The sequence below is a fragment of the Microtus pennsylvanicus genome, chromosome X, assembly GCF_037038515.1.
Source record: "Microtus pennsylvanicus isolate mMicPen1 chromosome X, mMicPen1.hap1, whole genome shotgun sequence".
NCBI lineage: Eukaryota > Metazoa > Chordata > Mammalia > Rodentia > Cricetidae > Microtus > Microtus pennsylvanicus.
In genome coordinates this window covers 19,341,479-19,368,617 of record NC_134601.1, presented here as the reverse complement: position 1 = coordinate 19,368,617, position 27,139 = coordinate 19,341,479, and the positions used below count along the sequence as shown (strand labels likewise).

General features: G+C 42.8%; 1 protein-coding gene across 1 annotated transcript; it reads right to left on the bottom strand.

Annotated features, from left to right (window-relative positions):
• Positions 1-378: 378 nt before the first annotated feature.
• Positions 379-15,310, bottom strand: LOC142841382 (medium-wave-sensitive opsin 1). Its single transcript, XM_075958216.1, has 6 exons — positions 15,214-15,310; positions 9,861-10,157; positions 7,304-7,472; positions 5,066-5,231; positions 2,518-2,757; positions 379-489 (listed from the first exon to the last, which is right to left on the bottom strand). The coding sequence occupies exons 1-6, from the start codon at positions 15,308-15,310 to the stop codon at positions 379-381; spliced, it is 1,080 nt and encodes a 359-aa protein (XP_075814331.1).
• Positions 15,311-27,139: the final 11,829 nt, after the last annotated feature.

The following is a 27,139-nucleotide window of genomic DNA, read 5'->3' as shown; positions in this document are numbered from 1 at the left end:
GATGTTGAGGGCATCCAGTAAGCCCTCCCTAGAGAGCTACTTTGTTACTGTCACTTTCTTAATTCTGTAACCACCTGCCCAGTGTGATACATGCAGATGCCAACTTGCCTTCTCCTTCCAGTTTTCCATGATCTTTTCATAATATCTGTAGACATGGGGATTGGATTAAAGTGAAATAAACCATATGTTATGGTCTCTTTATCTACATTGTACTGTCTCCAGGTCTGGTGCCTGAACACCCAGTAGCTTAGATAACCCCAAACTGTAGTGGCCATCTCTGGGACTTTGATTGGGCATGGGGAAATTATGTTTATTTCACAAGGATGGAGGAGAAGGGAGGCCAAAGCTTTGGTGGATGGGACAGGTTGGAGGCAGACCTCATGCAGGCGACACTGAAGAGACAGATGAGACTTCTGTTTTGGAGGTGCTGGAAAGTTCAGAGCTGTCATCAGTCTTCTTTCCAAAGAGCTGTAAGATGCAGTTTCGAAACTAGAAGGACAGAAAGCATTATTCATCAAAGCAGAAAGGGCTAGTGCACCATGCTAAAGGTGAAGCTTGGAACATGGTACTGTCACTTAGTGGATGTACACCTTCCCTTCTCCCATTGAGAATACTATGAGTGGGATGAGGAAGGCTCAGCTCATTCTTTATACATATGAATGCAGGAGTTATGCATTATCTAATTTAGTAGTTAATGGTGAGTCTAGTTGAATTGTGACCAGTCCTAAAAAATACCAAATCCTAATTACTGGAACCCATGACTGTGCCTTTTTTGGAACTGGCACATATATGTTAATATGAAGTCATATTGGATAAGCATTGTCACTAGTCCAGTGACCAGGGTTCTTGTTAGAAGAGGAAGATTTAGACAACACTACACATACAGAGAAATAGCTATGTGAAGAATAATATTGGGGTAGCATGTCTGTAAGTCATAGGACAAGGAAAACTAGAAGAGAGACACAAGACTGCTACTGTCTTAGCACCCCCAGAAGGAACAATAATAATGCTGACTCCTAGACCCCAGATTTCTCGCCTCTGGAACTGTGAGAAACTTAATTCCTATTTTCTTGTTTTGCTTGCTTGTTTGTTCATTGCACCGCTAGAAATTTAGCTTAGGACTTTGTGTGTACTAGGCAAGTACTTTGCCACTGAGCTATGGGTCTGTTGTTTTAAGTCACAAAGCTTGTGGAATTTATTGTGGTAGCTTTAGGATACTTAGGCAGTGACCAAACCAATGCCATCTAAGGAGCCCAAACTACAAACAAAGTTTTGAGAGCCCAAACTAAAAATGTCACTTAATTTCAGTTCTATTTGTGACTATTTCCACTCCCTCTAACATTAAAGCTTTTGAAATGAAAACATGTGTTGACATTGACAACATTAGAGATGGGCTAAATAACAACATAGACTTGGCTGAAAAACTGGCAAGTAAGGCAGGAAATTCATTCAGCATCTACTTACCGAGTTCTCACTTCATGCTTGACTCTATTCTGAACAAGAATGGAATCCACTGTTCCAATATTCTTGGAATATAGCAGAATGAGTGAAAGCAAAATTTGCACACCTGCCCACCTTTGTTTCCTGTCTTTAACAAGCAACTCTTTCTAGGACTGCTTTCAGTTTCTGGCAGAGAATATCTGGGATGGAGCACTTGCCTGGCATGTACCAGGCCCTGTGTGCCATCGTAAGCAGTAGAGGAAGGAAGACGGTAGAGGAAAGAGGAGTCAATTGGAAGGACTCACAGTCTGATGAAATGAAAGACCCCAGTGAACACTTCTGATTACTAATAACTCACATAGTAAATGTCCCTTAATGAAGTGCATGTGATGAATTCAAGGAAGAGGAAAGCAAATGGCATTCAAGAGGTGATGAACTTCTTCAGGTTTATCTGTAATCTAGTAGGAGGATCTAACAGTCATGAGCAACTTGTGTTAAAGTCCAATATGGCAGCTAAGAATGGTTGCCATCAGACAAGACTTTGGGCAAAGCCATAGCACACTTTCTCTGAACTAATTAATGATCTAATAAAAGCATAAAAGCTCTTGACCTCTTAGCTAGTGTAGCCAAGAAAGTCTAAACTTTTAAGGAGGCAAATATCCCAAAGTCAAGGTTTGAAAATGGAAAAATTTAGAGTTGAGTTTGTAAACAGAAGAGGAACAGGACTAGCTAGGGTCATTGTGTGCTCACTGAGTGCTTAGTACATCTGAATTATAGTGGCCCCTTTAGAAGATTTCTGCCCGTCGTTGTGGGGTCATCAGAAGGGAAGAACTTGCAGTGTCCTGCACCTGAGTAGCAGACTCAGGTGGAGACAGTGCAAAGATTCCAGAGCTCATGGTTGAGAGGAGGAATGGAGAGTGCGGGTTACATGCAGAGCCTTTCCACACTCATTTTCTTGGAGGAGCATCATCAACCCCAACCCCTAGGTTCTCCACAAGGCTTTCTCATTGATGACTTGATTCCAGGTAAGAACCTTCACTGAGTTATGGACCATTTTGATTTTGATCTCTTGCTTACCTGCCGGTTCATAAAGACATAGATAATGGGGTTGTAGATAGTGGCACTTTTTGCAAAGTAGGATGGTATGGAGGCCACAAGAGGGTGGAAGGCATAGCCAGGGTGGGCAGTAGCAAAGCATGCAAAGAAAGTATAGGGCCCCCAGCAGAGGCAGTACGCAAAGACCATCACCACCACCATGCGAGTCACCTCCTTCTCGGCCTTCTGGGTGGACTCAGATTCCTTCTGTTGCTTTGCCACCTAGAGAAGATAAGAGCAGTGAATGGGGGAGTCAGTTAGGGCTCTAGATCTAGAGGGACTATTGCTATTGCTCAGGTACAGAGTCAGGATATTAACAAGAAGAGGTAAACCTAGGGCTCTACAGGGAGTAGGAAGTGGTCCACCCAGTATCCCAACCCTGCCTCCCACCCTCAGTCAGAGAATGACCTGACTTGGGAGCCAGAGTGGTCCTGGAGCTTTGTAGGAGTTCCTGTAGGCCTTGAGGTGACAAGTGGCTGGCTTGGCCAAGATCAACCCTCAGACCAGACTTTTGAATCTGTTCTCTGTAGTTTCACAGAAGCTTGTGAAGGAGAACTAAGGAGACTAAGCTTAGGCTTTATATAATCCTTTCCAAGAAGATCTAGTCTTGTGCTCAGGTTTGAATCTGGAGTCCTGGGACTAGCCCTAGAAGTCAAGTTTCTTTAACTAAACATGGCCTGGCAGGGTGCCCAGTGGCAATACAAGAGCCAAAGTCACACTTCTCCCAGGCTTTCTAGAGGATAGGGGCCAGATATTATCTGCCATGGAATGCTTGCTGATGGCAGATAGCTGGAAAAGGAACAATGAGTGCTAGAATCCAGGGAGAGCTGCAACAGCAGTGATGGGTTTTGCTAGCCAAGAGCTAATTCTATGAAAACTTGAAAGAAACTCAACGGGAGCTAGCTAAATTTATTCTGATACAGGACCACCAACCCAGGGACCAAATTGTAGCCTTCATCACGAGACACTAAGGTGAGTAGAGCTTCCTGGTGGAGCTTGTGATTTTTTTCCAAAAACAGCTTATAAATACCTGTTCATGCAGAGGTGAATATAAAGCAGAAAGTCCCTCCAGCTTGCTACACGGGCTCCCAGCAATGAATAAATGGAACATGAAGTAAATGGTAGGGGAATTGTTTGACAAAGGGACAATTTATGCTGGAGATGGAGACCAACAGAGGAGCACAGAGCTCTCAGATACAGTACCCAGCTCATGCATCCCCTTACTATCATTTTTTGCAGGGGAATCCCTAGTGGTAGACTGGTCTGGGTAGGGATGTTGGTGGGACAGTACTGCAGACAAAACTGGCTCCCTGAGATGGAGCATCAGACACAGGACAGTGGAGAGCAGTGGTTTGAATGAGAATGGCCCCATAGACTCATATTTGAATGTTTGCCCCTAGTTGGCAGAACTGTTTTGGAAGGATTTAGGAGGTTTGGTCTTATTGGAGGGGTAAGTGTAGTGGTCTATTATTTGTATTTTGATACATCTGCCTGAAGACCAGAGGCAAAGCTAAAGCCACTAGAGGTCTGGCAATGGTGATACATGCCTTTAATCCCAGGATTTAGGGCATAGAGTCATATGGATCTCTGTGAGTTCAAGGCTACCCTGGGCTACACAAGATCAATGCAAAAATAAATCCAGGTGATGGCGGCCTACACCTTTGATTCCAGTACTAGGGAGTCATATGCTCTTAATCCCAGCACTAGAGGGAATATAAAATGAGGGGAGAGAGAGGCTGTCTGTCTAGTTTGTGGTTGCCCAGCCTTGGTAAAGGTAAGGCTTCTTTAGTGGCTTGACTGCTTTGCTTTTCTGGTTTTCAGGTTGAAACCCAATTTCTGTCTCTTTTTTAAAATCATGCTACAGGTAAGCTTTGAGGTTTAAAAGACCATGCCAGAGTTAGTCTCTCTCTCTCTGCCTCCAATTTACAGATTAGGATGTAAGCTATCAGCTATGCCTTCTTGCCTGCTGTCATGCTCCCCACGACGATGGTCATGGACTTGCTCTGAAACTATAAGAATCCCCTAACTAAATGTTTTCTTTTATAAGAGTTGTCTTGGTCATGATGTCTCTTCACAGCAATAGAACAGTGACTAAGACACAAGGGGGAATTATAAAACAGTTTAAGCCAGGTGTGGTGGTATACACTCAGGAGGCAGAGGCAAGTGAATCTCTTTGAGTTTGAATCTAGCCTGGTCTACATAGCATGCTTCAGGCCAGTCAGGACTCCAGAGTGAGGCCTTTTCTCAAAAGAAAAGTAGTTTAAGAGACCCAGGTGAGGCTGGGCAGTGGTGGCACATGCCTTTAATACAAGTACTTGGGAGGCAGAGGCAGGCGGATCCCTGTGAGTTCTAGGCCAGCCTGGCTACAAAGCTAGTTTCAGGACAGGTTCCAAAGCTACATGAAGAAACCCTGTCTCAAAATGATTTGTGATCATGGCAGTGTAGAGGCAGGAGAATTACTAGGTGTGCCTCTGAGCTTGCCTGGACATCTTACTAGTACGGGATGAGGACAGGAGGGTGAAGGGCTTACTGCTCGGATGGCCAGCCACACTTGGAGGTAGCAGAGCACGATGATGCTGAGTGGGAAGATGCAGCACGTGACCATGAGGACCATCATATAAGACTGAACACCAGGGTACGAGGTGCCGCTGAACACATCTGGGCCACAGGATGTCTTCAGGCCATAAGGCCAGTACCTAAAGAGAAGGGCCAGCAGCCCATCCTAATTCAAGCTGGGGCAACCTAGAACCTGCCCAACCAGCCAGGGCATACCCCTGATTAGAGTCAAAGGGTTTTTACATGGGGAAGAAATTAACCACTGAGAAGTGAACAAGTCAATGACATTTCATATCTGCACAGTGTTGTATTTTCAGAACATTTTCATTACCTTAAAACTCTTGAGTAGGATTTCTAAATCATTGTCCATTATATGCTGCATTTCGTCTTTCTTCTCTTTGTGGCAAATTATGCGTAATATAAAATTTGCTGTTATGACACTGAAGACTTTTCCAATATTGCACAATTAGCATTACTACCTGGTTCCAGACTATGTAGCATTTAAAATGTTAGGACTTTTCATGACAGTGAGACACATTTGCTCCTGGCAGCACCAATTACTTCAAGAGGAAGATGGGCATTGAAAAAACTCCTTATGGAGTTTGCTAGCCATTTGGGTAAGAAACTGATCTTGCCTGGACTTCTTGATGAACTGGACATGCAGGACCCACAGAGAAATGACTGCTAAACTTGTCTAAAGGTGAGATGGTCCTTTAGGGTTCCTGCTTCATGAAAGAGTCTGCCAGACATTCTGCAGGACACAGAAGAAAGTGACTAACAAATTGCCAATATAGGCAAAACTGTCTTTTAAATGTCTTGCTCCATGAAAATGTCTGCTGGATACTATGGGCCTGTAGGCTGAAGATGGATGCCCCAACAATACAGAACTTTGGGTGACTGTCCAGGTAGAGAGATGTCTCTGTCATTTCTAGAGTTTTGGAAGTTGCTTACAATGTACTTCCTGTTTATTTGGGTAATATTATATCCTTCTGGAGTCTTTGATGGAGTTGAAGAATAAATGGTTATAGTTATAGTTTTCCTTAATTATGATAAAAGACAAAATAGATATAAATATTGTAACTGTAATTCTTGATACCTGTTTTGTTATATGTAATTTTACTATGTTAAAGTTAAAACCTTCCTTTTTATTTAAAAAGAAAAGGGAAAATGGTGTGGGAAGTCCTTCTGTATATGTGTTGCCCTTATTGGTTAATGAATAAAGAAACTGCCTTGGTCTGTTGATAGGGCAGAGTAGAACTAGGTGAGAAAAACTATACTGAATGCTGGGAGAAGGAAGGCGGAATCAGAAGAAGCCACCACCAGAGATAGACATGCTGAAACTTTGCTGGTAAGCCACAACCATGTGGTGATACACAGATTAATGGAGATGGGTTAGTTTAGGATATAAGAGTTAGCCAAAAATATGCTTAAGCTATTGGCTAAACAGTATTGCAAATAATATCATTTCTGTGTGGTTATTTCAAGTCTGGGTAGCCGGTAACAAACAAGTGGCTTCCTTACAACAATTTTCAAAAGAAAGTGAGGAGGCTTCACCTTTCTCTTACTTTTTAGAAACACCTATGAAAATCTGAATTTTTTCTGAGGCCATTATGCCAGGGCTGTAATGAAGGAACATTCTCACTGGGTAACCATGGAGATGAAATTAGATGATCCAGTCTGGGCCTCCATCAGGGTTAGCACTAGGACATTCTTAGTTTCTGGCAGCCATTGTGGTTCTGGAGAAAGACAAACTTTTTACAAGGCTTATTTCACAGAAAGAATGAGCCTGGCCAGGATATGATGACCTGGTGTACCTCCCAAGTGACCTCTGAAGGTGGTAAGCTAAAATACATGAGAGGCGTGGCACAGAACTTGTAAGAGGGCGCTGAAATCTAAATGTGCCCTATATTCACTTACACTATAGCTCTAGGTTGGGAATTTTTAATTTTCTTAGTTTTCTTGTGAGATTCTTATACTTGAGATAAACATTTACATAGTCTAGGAAGTGGGCCATAGGGCCCTTTTGATAGCAAATATATCTACAATTCATGTGCATGCTGCACTGGGAACCTGGGAGTTTCCTCTCTCCTTAGAAGCAAGGTGCCATACAGGCCCAGAAACCAGCAGTGGCTTGACCTTCCTGGAGATCACAGTCTGACTCTCCCCACTTGGTCCTACAGGGCCTACTTTCCTCGCATCATTACACCCTTACCTGCTCCAACCAAAGATTGGTGGGGCTGTCCACAAAGCAGACCAGACCCATGAAAAGACAATTCCCACAGTAGCCAGCTTCGCGTCAAATCTCACATTGCCAAAGGGCTTGCAGACCACCAGCCACCTCTCCCAGGAGATGATGGCCAGGGACCAGAGGCCTGTGATGCCTATGGTGGAGAAGAGAAAGACCAGGGCTTTAAGTCAAACAAACGATTGTTCACACTACTTCGTCCTACTAGCCAACAGCTTTCAAGAGTCTCTGATAGCTACCAGACCAAATCCTTTGAAATGTTTTCAGGTCCAGAGTGAAGTGGACCTCTTGGTGAATTGACTTTTCTCAGTCCATGGTTTTTTTTTTTTTTTTGGATTTTTCGAGACAGGGTTTCTCCATAGCTTTTTTTTGATTCCTGTCCTGGAACTCACTCTTGTAGACCAGGCTGGCCTCGAACTCACAGAGATCCACCTGCCTCTGCTTCCCAAGTGCTGGGATTAAAGGCGTGTGCCACCACCGCCCGGCTCTCAGTCCATTTTTATGACGTGAGTCTCACCTTCTTTTCTCATCTCCTTCAGGCTCTTGTGCTTTGCTTCGCTGCTAAACTCAGTGGCATACCGTCTTTCCCTATGTCTTCCTACTCTCTTCCTCATCATCCTTCTGCTCAGGAACAGAATGTCCTAGCTCTCAGTTTAGTCTGAATCATAGACTCTTGAGGCTGGTACCTTAGAACTGCACACCTCAGCCCCCAAAAGAAGGAAAAAAGGCTATGGCCTTGTACTTATGTGTCCACTGGGGCCCTTCAAGAGCTTTTTGTCCTCTTGGCCCCTGGTAATTTCTTCCTCTGATGCCCTTGATAGAGTTCCTAGAAGCCCAAATCCATACTGCCGTGACCACACTGAGGTGTCATTGCTTCAAAGAAACAGAACATGTCATATGTACCCTTCCTGCTTGTTTTCTTATGCCCAAAGGGTGTGCATGCAGGCTTCAGAGACCCATGAACCAGGATGGGGAAAAGTATTGTTCATTCACCCCACTTCTAAAGGACACTCTGTATTACCTTCTATTGTGAACTAGGCAGTGTTAGAATACTCCTGACTCAGTCCACTAGAGAAAGGACAGATGTTTTCACATCACTCTATTGAGGTGGCAGACATTATAAAATGTCATTCCTGTTCATTGTCACTTAACTGGATTTTTATTGGTAGTCAGATATCAGATCCTTATTTGAAATACGAGTACAGAACACTGTTGCTAGTTGTTTTAGTGCATAATTTTAAAAGATATATTTATTTTAATTTTGTGTATATTGGTGAACAAAGAACACTCTATGAGTAGGACAAAGGTAAGCCTAGTAGAAGCAGAGCCAGACATGAGGATGCCACTTGGGAAAGGCCATGCAACCACTAAGGTGCACATCTCTAATTGAAGTCACTGGAACCTGGGAGATAGACTTTCTTTACTTGATCTTTCCTGATGACTCTACCATATAGATTTGAGGTATTGTCTACTACTCTCTCTGGTCTGAACTTAATCTGCCCAATGGGTGAGGGGCAAGGAGAAACAATGGTGATGAACAAAGAGGGTCAGCTACTGGTAGATGCCTGCTGGGTACACAGCTACGCAAGTGGGGTTCCTACCAGGTCTATTTGTGGGCTTCCCACCCCCAGTTCGGACCTCTCAAAGTCTTTGCTTATATACATGGCATTTAAACCCTCCATCCTCATATATGATCAGCAGAGCCTGTCTTCCAGACTAGATAATCACTCTTGGACTCTCCTTACCCATTTAGAGATAAGGTAAGAGAGGGGTAATGGAGACACTGTGTTGTTACCAACTAGTTACCGGGATCTTTCCAGCACAGAGCCTAGCGCTCTGGTGCTTCTTAATCATTACTTTTTAGAGTGTGTATGTGTGTGTAGCCATGGAGTGTATGTGGAGGTTAGAGGACAATTTTTAGGAGTTTCTCTCTTTCTACCATGTGGGTCCTAGGAATCAAACGCAGCTCATCAGGCTTGGCAGCAAGCATCTTTCCCCATTGAATAATCTCATCAGCCTTTAGCTACCTAACCTAAGCAAATCATAGCCAACAAACAGGTCTTAGTGATGGTTGTAAAGAAAGGTGTCAGAATCCAGTCAATATCTCAAAAGCTCTGGCGTCTTTCCCTGGGAACAGATCACCCATTATTATTAATCAGTCAGGATGAAAACACACATATCTCTGATTTGGGTAGGAGTTCATGCAAGGTGCCCAGAGCCTGCTCTTCGTATGATTCTGGAATTATCTGACTCATGATCTATCTCTTCCCACATGAGCCCCACAGTCTAAAACTGGGTACATATAGTTAGAGCCTGTGTCAATGTTGGACTCAAGCAAACAGTTGAAAATGTTTGCTCAGGTGGAAGAAGCCTTCAGAATTTTGTGAGCCTGTCCTCCAACCCCTGTGCTGCCTGTGATCCAGCTTTTACCATGAGTATATACTGTGCTTCATACATGTGTGAATCTTGGGGTTTGTAGTATGGGTTTTTTTAGGCACACCAGGTTGTGTCTCCTTCAGCTTACCACACAAGGAGACAACGTAGCCTTCCAATACGCACAGAGGGTGGCCCAGCACGAAGTAGCCATAGATTTGGTTCACAACACTGATACTGCTGGCAATGGTGGTCTCTGCTAGGTCAGCAACTGCCAAGTTCACCAGAATCCAGTTCAGAGGATGGCGCAGCTTCTTGAACCTCATGGTGGCTACCAGCACAAGTCCATTAGTGAAGACAGACGCAACGACCACAAGGATCATCCAGGTGCTGGTGAGGTGGTACACCCACCTGGGAGCAATGTGATAATTGGGGCCTTCAAAGGGACCTGGAGGCAAGAGGTACAGAATAAAGGAAGCACTGTACAAAACTTTAACAGCCACATCAGCATCTTGATCCCACTTTTCCTTGCTCTATGTGAGCCCTGCACTGTGAGCCCTAATTCAGAAGGACTGGTGTCCTTATAAAAGAGGAACATTTGCCACTGCTGCTTTTTGCCAGAATAATTGGACAGGGTCACAAGCCCCAATCTCTGCTACTGTATAATAAAGTTTCACAGCACTAGGAAAGTACACACAGAGCCCTATGCTTGCTAGAATTCTGCAAAATTCAGAATTTTGTGAGCCTGTCCTCCGACAACAACAACAATATCAAAGAAACAAGGGAGAGGAAACTGGGATTGCTATGTAAAATAAAAAAGAGTGTTTTTTAAAAAACAAAAATAATCTTGTTGATTTTCTCAAAGAACCAGCTCTTTGTTTCATTGATTCTTTGAATTGTTTTCTGTGTTTCTATTTTGTTGATTTCAGCCCTCAGTTTGAGTATTTCCAGTCTTCTACTCCTCCTGGGTGAGTCTGCTTCTTTTTTTTCTAGAGCTTTCAGGTGTTCTGTTAAGTCTCTAATGTGAGCTTTCTCTGTTTTTTTTTTTAATGTGGGCACTTAGTGCTATGAATTTTCCTCTTAGCACTGCTTTCAAAGTGTCCCGTAGGTTTGGATATGTTGTACCTTCATTTTTGTTAAATTTAAGGAAGTCTTTAATTTCTTTATTTCTTCCTTGACCCAGGGGTGGTTCGGTAGTTGACTGTTCAGTTTCCATGAGTTTGTAGGCTTTCTGAGAGTAGTATTGTTGTTAAATTCTAACTTTAATCCATGGTGATCTTATAAGACACAGGGGGTTACTCCAATTTTTTTGTATATGTGGAGGTGTATGTCTGTCATTTAAAAAAAATGGAACCCGGGCTGGAGAGATGGCTCAGAGGTTAAGAGCATTGCCTACTTTTCCAAAGGTCCTGAGTTCAATTCCCAGCAACCACATGGTGGCTCACAACCATCTGTAATGGGGTCTGGTGCCCTCTTCTGGCCTGCAGGCATTCACACAGACAAAATATTGTATACATAATAAATAAATATTAAAAAAATGGAACCCTGTTGTTGGAGGCCACTTGTTCATTCCCCAGCCATCCAGACTCCTGAAATAACCACACAGAAAAACTGTATTAATTAAATCACTGCTTGGCCCATTATCTCTAGCTTCTTATTGGCTAACTCTTACATCTTAATTTAACCTGTCTCCATTAATCTGTGCATCACCAAAAGGTCGTGGCCTACCAGCAAAGTTTCAGTGCATTTGTCTCTGGTGGCTCCATGGCTTCTCTCTGACTCTGTCTTCTTTCTCCCAGCATTTGGTTTAGTGTTCCCTGCCTAGCTCTGTTCTGCCCTGCTCTGCTATAGGCTCAAAGCAGTTTCTTTACTAACCAATGGTATTCACAGCGTACAGAGGGGAATCCCACATCAGAACCCCTGGTTATCAAAACTCAAACAAGTGAGCCTAAATGCACACATTCAGTCAGTAGCATAACTCCAGAGAGAGGGATTGAAGGCACAGTGTCTCAACTATACAACCTAATGACATATCCCCAGTGTGAAAGGACAGGTACAAATGTTACGTCTTTAGTAATCCTATTTACATTTTAAAAAAAAATTATTTATTTTATGTGTGTAGATGTTTTGCCTGCATGGTGTCTATTCACCATGCTAATGTAATTTCCACAGAAGCCAGAAGAAAATCCCTTAGAACTGGATCTTACAGATGGTTGTGAGCCATTTTGTGGTTGCTGGGAATTAAACCTGGTACCTCTAGAAGAGTAAACAGTTAATCCATCTATCCAGTCCCCTAAAAATTTATTATCACTTTTTTATGTGCATGGGTGTTTTGCCTGGATGTATGTCTATGTACTACGTGAGAGGCCAGAAGCAGATCTCCTGGAATTGGTGTTACAGGTTTTGTGCTTGTTTGTTTTTGTAAGAGAAAGGGTTTATCTAGGTAACAGGTCTGGCTGTTCTGGAACTTACTTTGTAGACCAGGCTGGCTTCAGATCCACAGAGATCCTTCTGCTTCTGTTTCCCAAGTGCTGGGACTAAAGTTATGTACAACTACCACTCAGTCAAGTACAGATGATTTTTAAGCTGCCATATGGATGCTAGGTAGGTCCCTGGAGGAGAAATAAGTGCTTCTAAAGTTTGAGGTGTCACTCTAGCCCTTAGTCATCTTTTCTTGGTGTGTGTGTGTGTGGGGGGGGTAAGTACAAGTATCATATAGGTCAGGTTGGCCTCTGACTTGCTTATTTAGCTGAAAGTGGTTTTGAACACATGATTGTCCTACCTCTCCCACCCAATTTCTGGGATTCCAGATAGGTACCACCATGACCAGTAGATATTATTGTTTATAGTAGTGTTGCTATCACTCTTTTGAGATGAGTCTGTATGTGTTCTGACATAAAGAAAATGAGTAAAATTATATGACATTAAGTTCTAATTCCTGGATAACAAGATTCTTATTGGGAGGAAAAGGAGAGAGATGTAAAACCTATGGTCTTTATTGGTGAACCAAATCACTATGGGAGAATGGAGAAATAAAAGAAAAGAAAACTGGGCATGGTGGTGCATTCTCAAAATCTCACACTCAGGAGGCAGTGGCAGGAGATTTGGTCATGAGTTTGAGGCCAATCTTGTCTACATAGTAAGTTCTAGGCCAGCCAGGCCTATATAGGGAGACCTTGCCTAGAAGCTGAGGGGGAAGAATCCAGCATACACCCTACTTTTCACGCAAGCTCGAGTACTGGTCCTGTAGTGGCATGGGCACTATAGGCGTAGTACCATATAGATCGAGGTAGAGGGCAGGACTGTTTCGGCTTTTTACACTCTTTGTCTGGAGAGAAGCCTTTCTATTCAAGTTGACAGTGTTCTGCTTGAGCTGATGTCCCAATAAAGTTTTGCTATCGAAGCTCTTAACCCAGGGCTTGCTCTCACTTCTATTATTTCTGTCAAAGGATCTTGCCCCTGCTACCAGTTAGACATTCAGATCAACTGTTTGCAAACAACTTTTTTTTTCTGGTTATAGTACTGCATGCCTATAATCCCAGGACTCTTGAAGCTGGGTCAGGGGATTGTGAATTCAAGGCCACTGGGGGATATAAAGTCCCAGGATGGCTTCAGAAGCATAAGAATGCTCTGGCTCAAAATCAAAACAAACAAACACAGTATGGGTCTGTGGAGATGACTCAGTGTGTAAAGGCACTTGCTTCAAACCTGGCAATTTGAGTTTGGTCCCAGGGACACACATAGTGGAAGAAGAGAGCTCACTCTCACAAGTTCTAACCTTTATGTGTATATTGTATATGCCCGCTCAGATAAATAACTAAATTTATGTGTAAAAAGTATGTGCAAAGCATAAACTTTTTTTGAGTCAAGGTCTTGAGAGCTATATATCATTGGCTGTTTTGGAACTTGCTATAGATAAGACTGACCTCAAACTCACAGAGATCCACGTGTCTCTGCCTCCCAAGAGCTAGGACTAAAGGTGTGCACCATTACTACTAGCTGATTTACGTCTTTGACACAGGGTTTCATGCATGGCAGACTGGCCCCAAACTCCATACGTATCAGAGGATGACTGAACTTTTGATCCTTCAGCTTCTACATCTGAGGCATTGGAATTACAAGCATCTGCTACCACGACCAGTTGAAAGTAAGATATTTCTAACAACAACGAAGATAATGCATAATATCCAGGAAACATTGCTAAACTTTTGGTATTAGGATGGCATCATAGTTATGTTTTGTAGAGGCCTTTCATCTTAGAGATACATCCAAATTGCACACAAAAGAAAGGATATGATGCGTTAGATTTGTGTCTAAGATTCAGGAGGAGCCCATAAGACGAATCAGTAGGTAAAGGTGCTAGTTGCCAAGCTGGACAAACTGAGAATGATCCTGAGCCCCACATGGTGGAAAGAGAACTGACTGCCCCAAGTTATCCTCAGACCTCTACACATATGTCCCCAGGTTGTTCTCTGATCTCCACATGCAACACACACTCTTCTCTCTCTCTCTTCCCCCCCTCAATAAATACATAAGCAAGCAAATGAATAAATAAAATGCAAAACTAAAATAAAAAGAATCAGGAAGAAAGAGAGTGGAAGGATCACAGATGAAATAAGATAAAAACCATGGAAACTAAATAACAAGGACCTGACTTCATGATACTCTCCTTATTATTTTGAATATGCTTGAAGCTTTGCACAAAACAAAGCCCCTGGCATTAGAGAACAGGGGTGTTGTGCCTCACTGAAACCTGGAACCACACCAACCCTGTGGAGGTGAGGTACAGAAACCTAACTAGTCTGACCTGAAGTCCCTGTTCCTACAGTGGTGACCCTGGCAACCCCAGAGCAGGGTGTTGCCAACTCAGGGCTCTAGGGAAGCTTTAAGGAGAGACCTGGTGCTGGTGGATGGGGCTGCCTTCAGTCGTTCGATAGTCCCCAGCTTTTTGCGTACATAGCTTCTAAAGCTACCCCAATGAGTCCTCAGTTCCTAGGACTGCTCAAGATAGAAAGATCATTTGTTAGCTCTCCTCCTCAGAAGTGAACAGCTTTGGTGGTGTGCCTTGGGCCCTAGGTTGGATAATATAACTCTCACAACGTCTTCTAACATAGTCATTTGTCTTCTGCTACAGCCTTTCCAGTTTCCTTATCTGGTGTCCCGCACACTCAGATGCCTGCCAAACTTTCCCATTTCTTTGAATGGATCTATGTTCCCCAGACCACCTTTTAAACATCTTTGAGGCTTTAGAGGATACAAAGACAAACTCTGTTATTTCCCAAGGAGAAAGATCTTATGAACCCTTCCAAGGACACAGATTTCCAGAGGCTAGGGGAAGTGCGTGTGGTTTTAGGATGAGCGTTCTTTTATCTGTCCATGATGACATCATCATTAAAGCTAAGGGAGATAGGGTTATGTAGAAGAGAGAAATTAGGGGTGACTGGTAGCTTTTAGCACAGCCACCCTGGTCTGGTGACTGAACCTCCAGGGCATCTGTTGCTCACCTCTGGTGCTGTTGCTGTTCGTATAGGTGAAGATGCTTGCTTGAGTGCTATCCTCATAGTGGTCTGGTGTCTCTCCTCCTGTAAGCCTTTGGGTCATGGCTGTAGAAAACACTGTTCTTGGAATCTGCCAGAGTTGGCACATTGCATGTGGGGTTACAGAACTTTATATCAGCCTGCAGGATCAGTCCAGGACTCCTTACCTTAAGGGCTCCCAAACCCTTCACCATCTGATCTCTTAATTGGGCCTAGGACTTAGATTACCCCCTCTTACCCTCACTTCCCTGTTCCTGAGTTCAACCCACAGGGGTGGCTCAGGGCCATTTGCCCACAATGGAATCTGGATAATGCACACCACCACCCATTCCACCCCTAGCTTGCAGAAGAGTTTGTGGGAGTCTGTATGTCTCCCATCTCTTTCTCCTACTGTAGGTCAGGCAGGCCCTAGGATGGGGTTTGTAGACTAGAGTGTTGAGCAGGAAAGCAGCTCCAAAAAGCCCCTGGAAACCTTTCAGACAGAGGCCTGGAAAAAGACTGTGTTGCAGGATAGAGGCTTTGGTTTTTTTGTTTTTGTTTGTTTTCTGGGATTTGTGCCACAGTGTGTGTTAGCAGGACTGTTCCTGTCTGTGCATCTCTCTTTCGGCTTCAGTCCTTTTCCTCTACCTCTACCAGCTGCAGGTCTTACCATCACCAGGGGCCCATGGAGTCTTACCAGAAGCTTGGCACAGCATTTGAAAGTGCCTACATCACGCCTGACCTTTGACTACACCTGGCTGCTGCCTGCTTCTTGACAGTGTCTAGACAGGACACCTCACTGTCCTCCTTTGCTCATAGCAATGTGACTCCTACTGGCTCCACAATTAGCAAGAGCCACTAATTCCTTGAACATGGCCAGTTACAAGCAAAGCCTTCCAATTTCCTGCTGTGCCCTCCTCAGGAAACACATCCCTTCTTTAGGGTTCTACCAGCTCCTCTCTTCTTGGTCCTGAAATCCAGTTGCCTTGAGGAACCTTCTTAAGGTTGACTTTTGGGGCTCAGTAAAGTCACATGGGCTAGTGGACTTAATGTCCTATCCTCCATGATATCATTCTTCAGTACTCCTGGCTCCAAGCTTAAGGCTGGAGCCAGGTAGAATCTCTGTAATTAACCCCCTCCACCCCCAAGAATGGCTCTTGGAATTAATTGATGCACTCTGTGTCAGTACCAAGCTAGGGGCTCTGTGTGGAATTTAATTCCAGCCACAGCCTTGCCCAGCTGTAGTCTGAAAACCATATGTCTGCGCAAAACTCACACACATATGTGCATAGCAGCACTCTCCAGATGAGACTCAAAAGTCTATGAACAAATGAGCAAATCGGTCACACAAAGGAATATCATCCCTCCATCTCAAGGAATGAAGTGGTTTTTATGCTACAAAGCAAATGAATCTTGAAATAGTATGCTAAATAAAAGAATGCAAACCCCAAAAGCCACATAGATTCTAGGATGGCAAATAAAAACAGAAGACAAATCTATTGAGACAGAAAATGGCTAAGTTATTGCCAGGTCATGGGAGGAGGGGAAATGGGAGTCACTTTTTTAAAACATTAAATCTTTATTTCTAAATTCTTTGGGAAGGGGTCAAAATTGATGCTACCTTTTCAATTGGAGGGCACTTGTGATACAGGATTTTGGAAAACACCACTTAAGAGGTACACGGAAAGTTACCCTAACTACTGCTCTGTATCTTTTGATTTTTGTTAGTCATGATAAATCTTTTATTAAGAATTTAAGGTCTGGAGAGATGATGGTTCAGTGTTTGGAAGCAGTGGCTACTCTTCCAGAGGACCTGGGCTCAATTCCCAGCACCCACATGGCAGCTCATAACTGCCTGGAAATCCAGTTTCAGGGGACCTGACATCTTTAAACAGACAACATGCAGGCAAAACATGAATGTGCATGAAATAAAAATAAATTAAAAAAATTAAAGCTATCTTAGTAGTATGTATTGATTTACATATTAGAGGAATTAGACATAAAAGTTCCACACCGCTCAAAGACAACCTCTTTTGCCCACCCCTCTCCTTTCCCAATATACAGAATATTTTTAAAGATTTATATTTTGTTTTTATCTCCAACATACTGTTTTTATTAATTATTTGGGAATTTCGCACAATGTGCCCCATCACACTCGATTCCCATTCCTCCCAGGTCCACCCTCCCACCCTTGTGTTTCTCCACAAAAATACCCCAACAAGTCCATCTTGTGTTGCCCATATTGTCACTGGAGCATGGTCAAACTCCCAGTGGCCAGTCCCTTATAGAAAACTGAGTCTCCTCCACCCCTCCCAACCCCTGCTGGAAGCCATCCCAGTTTTTAAGAGCTCTCTTCAATGGCTTCCTGTTGGGACTGTTTCTTTTTTGTCTTTTAGGAGGGGGTAGGTTGTCACAGAAACCTTCAATGTCTCTCGTTCTCAGTTATGAGTCTGCAGTTATAGAAACCACTGTAAAAGAAACTTCCTTGCCGATAGCAGCCATTGGCAGCACAGATCACAGAAATCAACATGGCCTTAACAGCAGCATGGGACCATGGACATCAAACGGTCTCCAGCGGTAACTTGGATTACAGACATCCACGTGGTTTCAGATGGAAGCACAGACCACAGATCATGGACTCAGAACTGGTTATAACTCTACTTCCAGGGGATGTAATGCCCTCTTCTGGTCTCTGTGGGCTCTGTATGCATGTGGTATACAGACATTTTGCAAGCAAAACACATATGTAAAAATAAATATTTAAAAAATGTTAAATTAAATTTATTTATTTGTTTGTTTGTTTATGTGTAGGGAGAGCACGTACCATGGCATGTATGTAGAGGATAAGAGGAAAACTTGTGATGTTGTTGTTTTTTCCTCTTTTGGCTTTTTTGGGAGCCCGCCACCCAGCTCCCAAATAAATACACACAGAGTCTTATTCTTTCTTATGAATAATGTCTAGCGTTAGCTTGGCTTGTTCCTAGCCTTCTTTTCTTAACTTAAATTATTCTGCCTACTGTTTGCCTTTGGGATTTTTCCTTTTCTTACTTCTGTAATCTTACTTTCACTCTGACTCCGTGGCTGGCTGTGTGGCTGGGTGTGTGGCTGTGTGGCTGGCCCCTAGTGTCCTTGTCTCCTTTCCTTGCTCCTTCTTTCCTTCCAGATTTCCCCTCCTATTTACTCTCACTGCCTGCCAGCCCCGCCTATCCTTGCTCCTGCCTCACTATTGGCCATTCAACTCTTTATTAGACCATCAGGTGTTTCAGACAGGCAAAGAATCACAGCTTCACAGAGTTAAACAAATGCAATATAAAAGAATGCAATACATCTTTGCATCATTAAACTAATATTCCACAGCATAAACAAATGTAACATACCTTAAAAGAATATTCTATAACATGTGGGAGTCAGTTCTCTTCTATCATGTGGGTCTCAGGGATAGTTAGACTTGGCAGCCTGAGATCCATGTGGATGTACACAGTCTGTGCCACTGCCTGCAGTCTTGGTGAGTCCCCAGGATTTGTTGCCTCAGGGTGCCATGTTGATGTGAGTGGCATGTGTAAACCACCTGAGGCCATGTTAAGGCATGTGGTCAGTGCAGCTGCTGAGAATTATGATGTGGGTCAGTGATCTTGATAAGGCCAACGGCCTTGTTAATGTCTGTGGCCTGTGTTACCACAGAAGCCCATGTGTATGCCTGTGGTTGGAGCTGCCCTTTGAAGCCTGTGGTTGTGAGAGAGCTAGTCCCATCCTACCCGGGCAGAGATCCCCTCAGCTGACGGTTTCTGGTGGGGAAGCAAGGCTCATCCTCTCTTGGGGGACTGGTCACTAGAGATTTGACCATGCTCCAGTGAATATATGGACAGCACAAAATGTATTTGGTTATTTTTGTTTGTTTTTGCTTTTTGTTTGTTTTGTTTTGGGGGGAAGGTCACAGGGGAGGGGGGAAGACATAGGAAGACTAAAAGGTGAGTGCAATCAGGGTGCATGATATGAGATTCCCAAATAATCAATACATTTTTTAAAAGAGAGGAAATTCTGATACATGCAGTAACATTAATGGCTGGGAGGACATGAAGCCCTATGAAATGAACTAGGCAAAAAAGACAAACATGTGAATTCTAGGAGGTCCCTAGAGTAGCCAGATTTATAGCAGTAGGCTGGTGATTGGTAGGAACCAGATGACAGGGCAGTTGAGAGATGGTGCTTCATGGGTGCATCCTTTTAGTTGTCCAAGGGGAACAGGTTCTGGAGTTGAAGGTACCAACAGTTGCCCAGCAAAAGAATCATGCTTACTCCCATTGGACTTTCCATGTGAAAATGGCTAGAATGGTAGACTTTTTATGTGTTTTATCACTATTTTGGAGATGTCGAAGGCAAAGGTCAAATAGTTCTTTGTATTGTAGCTTGTCTTCTAGATGGAGCTGAGAGCTGAATGAAGGTGAAAGACATCCAGCAGAAGCCCTAATAATTCCAATCTTGTGGAGTCACTTAGGAATGATTAAAAAATAACAATGGCAATGACCATCTAACTCTCCAACGTGGAGAGCAGGCTAGATGTCATCACAATGCTCTCTCATCTTCCAATTGATTGTTAGGGCCCAGCAATATCCCCTTGAAGGTCAGCTTTCCAGACCCCCGTGAACTTGTGGTCCCTGATCTGTGGCTTCTTTTCTGAATCACACCAGGCAATTGTGTGGCTGCTCTGAGTTTTCATAAGCTTTGGTTGAATTTCTTCCAGGATCCCTCAAATTGACTCTCCATTCTGGCAGTGAACATCCAGGGCTGTCACATTGTTGGAAAGTGATTGGTCAAGGGGTTCTTTATTCTCTAGCTAAATCAACTGCTGGCTGTTGATTTTAATTCCTGCTGGATGGAATTAAAAACTGAATGAAAATGGCAGGAAACCCTCAGAACTCCCAGTAAACTCTCCTTGTGAAGGTAAAGTGCTATATAAGTTTAGAGGAGTTTGGTGTTTGGGAGAGCTTCCAACCTCACTTGAGATCCAGAGCTAGCCCTCTGCTTGCCCTGCCTGACCTTGTGCAATATTATGCTGATGACATCTTACTGTAGTGCCCCCAAATCCTGGGGAAGGAGTATAGAGGTGGGAGGGGAAAGAGGAGGTGGAGTAAGGTAGTGAGTTCTAAGTCTTGCACTGTGGGGTGCTAATTGATGATTAAGGCTAACAGAAGATCAAGTCTTGACTTAGCTTAAAGCTGATTACTGCCTTAGAAAGTCTGGAAACATGTGCAAGAGCATGTGAGCTCCCCAGCTCTAGTGAGATCTCTGGGGCTCCAGCAAGAGGGTGGGTGGAAGAAGAGGGGCCTTGGAAAGGGAGATGAATGGCAAAGGTGGAGAAAAAATGGGAATGTAGAGGGACAGGGCCATGGGTCGGGGGAAGAGAAAGAACTTGGGTTTCAGCATCCTTGCTCTGTACCACCCACCCCAGCATTATCTGCCATACGTGTGCCAGCTGCTATCCTGGAAGTCTAGAAGATTAGATGTCACACTTGTCTCTAATCTGACTATTTCTAAATGATTGTACAAAGGAGAGCTTATTAGGAGTTCTGGGGACTGCCTGTCACCTTCATTCAGCTCTCAGCTCCATCTAGTAGGTCAGGGACTTTACCAGTAACAGTCAGTGGCTGATTTTGCTAGAGAACGAGGAACCATTTGGTAGTTTCCTTTGACATGTTCCAAATTGTGGATATATATATATATATATATATATATATATATATATATATATATGTATGTATATGTATATATATATATGCTGTGTTCATTGTTTTTCCTTTTGTGGAAAAATAATTTTAAGTTTTTGAAAAATTCTTCTTTCATACATTACATCTCACCACAGTTTCCTCTCCCTCCACTCTGCCCAGTCCCGCCCCAACCCCCTCTGTCCCAGATCTACTCCTCTGCTTCCCTTCAGAAAAGAGCAGGCCTCCTAGTGATATCAACTGAACACTGTTAAGAATTTTCTTAAGATGCCAAATCTCTCTGCCAACACAAATAATCCCAATCAAACCAAATCAGACCGAATCAAAGAGGCCCATGTTCAATGGAGTGTGTCCAGGTGGCCCTGGGAAAACATGGAGATGGGAAGAGAAAGAGAAGGGAGGCCACAGGAAATCCGGAGACCAGGTGATCATTCTCTAGGGGGCAGTTTAAATAGCCTGTGGGAGTAGTCTTGACCTTCCCTGGGGAGGGGTTACTGTTTGGCGGGCTTTCTTGACCCTTCCTGGGGAGGGGTCACTGTTTGGTGGGCTTTCTCGGAGGTGGAGTTTGGACTAAGGCAACTCCCAGGGAAGCTGGGGTGAAGCCCCCAGCCAGACAATCCGGACTTTTTCTATAAACGGGTGTTAGGGAGCTGAGGTGATGCTTTTGACTACACAAACATAGCATACCAAGTTACAATAAGAGTAGGTACAAACCCTCATATTAAGGCTGGACAAGACAACCCAGTAAGAGGAAAAGGGTCTTAAGAGCAGGAAAAAGAGGCAGTGTGGCTTTTTCTGGTGTTAATTGTTTTAAAGTATAGAGTTCAGCATATTCACATCACCAAGGCACCATCAAACCCAGCAGCCATCTCCAGAACATTTTTTTTTAGCTTGCAAAACTGAAACTCAGAACACATTAATGCACTAGCTCGCTGCTCCTTCTCCCTTCAACCCTGGCAACTATCCCTCTACTTTATGTGAGTTTGGCTGCTCTGGTGACCTCCTAGAAGTGAAATTACCAATATTTGTCCTTTGCTACCTGGTTTCTTTCACTGAGAATCATGCTTGCAAGGATCATCCATTGCCCTTGACTTTTGATTTGGAATAGACTCAAACCTATTGAATTTTTTTAACATGGTAAAGTATGATTATATTTTAACTTCTTTTCCAGGCTTTAAAAAATAGTGTGGTGTGGTGTGGTGTGGTGGTGATGGTGGTGGTGGTGATGTGTGTGTATATGTCTGTGTTGAGCATGAGGTCTATATTGTGTGTCTTCCTCAGTTTTTATTCACCTTATTTTTTGACATAATTTTTTAAATTGATTTTTTGAGAATTCACATCATGCATCCCAATCTCATTCATTTACCAATCCTTCCATGCTTGTCCTCTCTACCCTTGTATCCACCTCCAAAGAAAAGGAAAGAAACAAAAAGCCACTTGCTTCTGCATCTTGCCCACCTCTTTATCACTTATTTGTTTATTTTAGTAGTTTGTCCATCATAGTGGCATTGGGAATAGTGTGTCTCACAGTAGACCCTTTTGCCTAAACAGCTTTACTTGCAAATGCTCATTGCAATGTGTTGTTGGTCTGGTCCAAGGCCTCTGGCTTCTGCTACATCATCAATACTGGACCCTCACTGAAATGCCTCTCAGATATCCTGCTGTTGGACTAAGTCATAGAAATCCTTTGGGTATGGTTCTGCAGGACTGATCCCTTTATGTGCTTCAGCAGGTCATAGATGGGGTAGTTGTTGGGATGGGCCAACTCAAAACTCTGCATGTGGGCCTGGGTAGTAGCTGTATTGCTCATCCTGGGCCTCCATCAGAACCTATTCCCCTCAGGAGAGAGGCAGGGCCATTGGGGCCAGCTCTACCACTCACACCACCATCTATTTGGCCACAATGCAGCATGCAAGGGACAGGGTCAGCTTCTCAGCACGTGGCCCCAGCAAGGGGTGGGGGCAGCTCTTCCAGGGCCAGTGATGGGCGGGGCTTACTTAGTAAGGCCCTCAGACATCATCAAGGCTTTAGGCAGCAGTATGGACTTCTGGCATCTGTACTAGCACATGAAGTGCTCCACTTGTCTTTCCTATTTCTCCGTGTATTTGCTCATTATAGTGCCTTCCATCTGTGGTGGGGAGGCCTCTGGCCCACCTGTATTTTTCTCTCGTGGAATCTGGAGTTCATTGATTCAGCTAGATTGGCTGACCAGAGATCCCAGGAACCCTCTCACCTTCACCTCCCAGGAACAAGGATTACAGGCATGTACGACTACATGTGTTTCTGGGATTGAACTCATTCTTGCATGGCAAGAACTTTACTGGTGAGCTGTCTTCTCAGCCCCTTGCTTGTGACTTTTTTGAAAAAGTTATTTTACCCTAAGTACTCCAGACACCCGTAAAACACACCATAAGTATTAAAAGAGAGATAAATAGAGAGACACAGAGAGAGTGACACCCACAGAGCATCATGTGTGGCCTGCACCTCTAGCATTTGGAGGGTGAAAGCAGGAGGATCAGGAGCTCAAAGGTATACTCAACAACATATCCAGTTCAAGGCAAGCCTGGGCTACTTCTAAAAACAAAAAGGTGAAGTCTGGATCATTTCATCATTTTTGTGTGTTTTCTGCATGGTTCATCTCAGAACTTGAAGATAGTTGAAGTTCTTACCACTCTGGCAGCTGTTTTCCCACAACCTGTCAATGCTTCCTCCTCTGTATCATCCAAAATTCTCATCTTGAACACATGGTTTTACCCTGTCTGATACAAGCCTTGTAAGATGTTGTTTTTTTCTGACTGTTGCCACATCCACATCTGTGACTTTGAGCAAAGTAGTCATTACTTCTAGAATGCCATGCCTGAATCATGGTGTCAAGGATACTATTTACCACAGAAGAGGGGATCTCACATTCTTGAAGGAAGTGCCAATAAACAGGATGGAGGACGGGGTAAGGAAAGCAGGATGTAGATGATATGGTGTGCAGTGAGAAGGGATGAACTCTTCCAAACAACAAATACAAACAAGGAAAAAAATACAGACCTAAGAAATTCTCTAAGGCCTAGTAACTCATAAGCAGGAGAATTCAAGGTCACAGGTGGTCCAATTTTAGCTTATGTGAGAAGTGTTGTAGAATATTATTTTAAGGTGTGTTACATTCATTTATGCTGTGGAGCATTTTAATGATGCAAAGATGTGTTGCATTCTTTTGTGTTGCATTTGTTTAGCTGTTTGCCTGTCTAAAACACCTGATTGGTCTACTAAAGAGCTGAACAGCAAATAGCTAGGAAGGAGAGGAATTAAGTGGGGCGGCCAGACAGAGAGAATAAATAGGAGGAGAAATCTAGCCTTGAGAGAAGAGGGAGGAGTGAGAAAATGTGGAGAGGAGGAAAGCAGGGGCCAGCAACGCAGCCACACACAGCCAGCCATGGAGTAAAAAGGGAAGAAAGGCACATAGAATAAAGAAAGGTAAAAAAGTCTAGAGGCAAAATGTGATTAAAGAGAAACAGAATGATTTAAGTTGGAAAAGCTGGCTAGAAATAAGCCAAGCTGAGATTGGGCATTCAAAAGTAAAAATAAGTCTCCATATATTTATTTATGAGCTGGGTGGCGGGAGGAGAAAAATAAAAACTACAGAGGATGGTGTGAATACAGGATGGTGTGAATATAGAGAATCCAGGGGAGAAATATGTAGGGCAAGAAGAAGCCATTGTCTCAAATCTGTGTGGTTAAAAATATAATTTACCAGGTATGTAAAATAAAAAGATTGTTTTTAAAAATAATAAAATAACAAAAACTTATTTTCATTTTCTGTGTGTATTTGCCTGCATGTATTATGTGAACTGAATGTGTACCTAGTGCTCATGGAGGCCAGAAGAGACCATCAAATCCCTTAAAACTAGAGTTATAGATGTGAGCCACCTTGTGAATGCTGGGAACTGAAACTGGGTCCTCTGAAAGAGCAGCAAGTGCTCTTAACCACTAAGTCTCTTCAGGCACACTGTGCACATTTTTCAAGGAGACTAAGCAACTTTATTCCAGACAATTTGGCTGGTAAAATAGACAAATTCTTAGAAAAATACATCTTACCAGAATTAGAAGAGATCTTATCTATTAAAAATATCTAACACATAATTTCAACTCCCCCTCCCCCCCCAAAAAAAATCTCTGTTCCAGTTTTGATTCACACTGAAGGTGAAATAGATGTTAAGGCTGGGGATGGAAACATTCTGTCTGTATGTTGCTTTTATTGGTTAATGAATAAAGAACTGCTTTGAGCCTATGGCAGGGAAGAACAGAACTAGGTGGGGAAAGCTAGGCTGTATGCTGGGAGGAGGAAGGGCGGAGTTAGGGAGATGCACTGGAGCCCTGGCCAGAACCAGACATGCCAAAACTTTGCCGGTAAGTCACTGCCAAGTGGTGATACACAGATTAATGGAGATGGGTTAAATTAATATGTAAGAGTTAGCCAATAAGAAGCTAGAGCTAATGGGCCAAGCAGTGATTTAAATAATATGGTTTCTGTGTGATTATTTTAGGTCTAAGCTAGCTGGGCGGCTGGGAACCAACAAGTACCTCCCTCCAACACATCCATGTGCCCACAAATTTCAAGATGTCATTATTTTTTTCTGTTGTGTAGTACTCCATTGTGTAAATGTACCGCATTTGTTTATATGGTGGATTACATTGATAGATTTTTGTATGTTGAACCATCCCTGCATCACTGGGGATGAAGACAACGTGGTCATGGTGGATGGTTTTTCTGATGTGCTCTTGGATTCAGTTTGCCAGTATTTTATTGAGATTTTGCATCAATGTTCATGAGTGAGGTTGGTCTGTAATTCTCTTTCTTAGTAATGTCTTCATGTGGTTTGGGTATCAGGGTAACTGTAGCCTCATAAAAAGAGTTTGGCAATGTTCCTTCTTCTATTGTGTGGAACAATTTGAGGAGTATTGGTATTAGTTCTTTGAAAATCTTGTCAAATTCTGCACTGAAACCATCTGGTCCTAGGATTTTTTTTTTGGTTGAGAGGTTTTTGATGACTGTTTTTATTTACTTAGCAGTTATAGGTCTATTTAATATGCCTATCTGGTCTTGATTTAATTTTGTTAAGTGATATTTATCCAGAAAAGTGTCCATTTCCTTTATGTTTTCCAATTTTGTGGAGTACAGATTTTTGAAATATGGCCTGATGATTCTCTGGATTTCCTCCATGTCTGTTGTTATGTCCCCCTTTTCATTTCTGATTTTGTTAATTTGGATATTCTCTCTCTGCCTTTTGGTTAGTTTGGATAAAGGTTTGTCTATTTTGTTGATTTTCTTGAAGAACCAACTCGTTGTCTCATTGCTTCTTTGTATTGTATACTTTGTTTCTATTTTGTTGATTTCAGCTCTCAATTTGATTGTTTCCTGTTGTCTAGTCCTCCTGGGTGAGTTTGCTTCTTTTTGTTCTAGAGCTTTCAGGTGTTCTGTTAACTCACTAGAAATTTTTAAGTTTCTTTATATAGGTATTTAGTGCTATGAACTTTGCTTTTTACACTGCTTTCTTTGTGTCCCATAAATTTGGGGTATGTTGTGTGGTCATTTTATTGAATTTTAGGAAGTCTTTAATTTCTTTCTTTCTTTCTTTCTTTCTTTCTTTCTTTCTTTCTTTCTTTCTTTCTTTCTTTCTTTCTTCATTGATGCATTGGTGGTTCAGGTGAGCGTTGTTTAATCTCCATGTGTTTGTGGGCTTTCTGAAATTAGTGTTGCTGTTGAATTCTAACTTTAAGCCATGGTGATTGATAAGATACCTGGGATTATTCCAATTTTTTTGTATCTGTTGAGGTCTGCTTTGTTACCGAGTATGTGGTCAATTTTTGAGAAGGTTCTATGAGGTTTTGAGAAGAAGGTATATTCTTTTATGTTTGGACGGAATGTTTTGTAGATGTCTATTAAGTCCATTTGAGTCATAACATTTGGTAGTTTCCTTATTTCTCTGTTATTTTTCTGTCTTGGCAGAACTGACCACTAGTGAGAGTAGAGTGTTGAAGTCTTCCACTATTAGTGTGTGGGGTTTAATGTGCGATTTAAGCCTTAGTAATATTTCTTTTACATATGAGAGTGCCCTTGGATATGGGGCATAAATGTTCAGAATTGAGATTTCCTTTTGATGGATTTTTCCAGAGAGAAATATAAAATGTTCTTCCTTAAC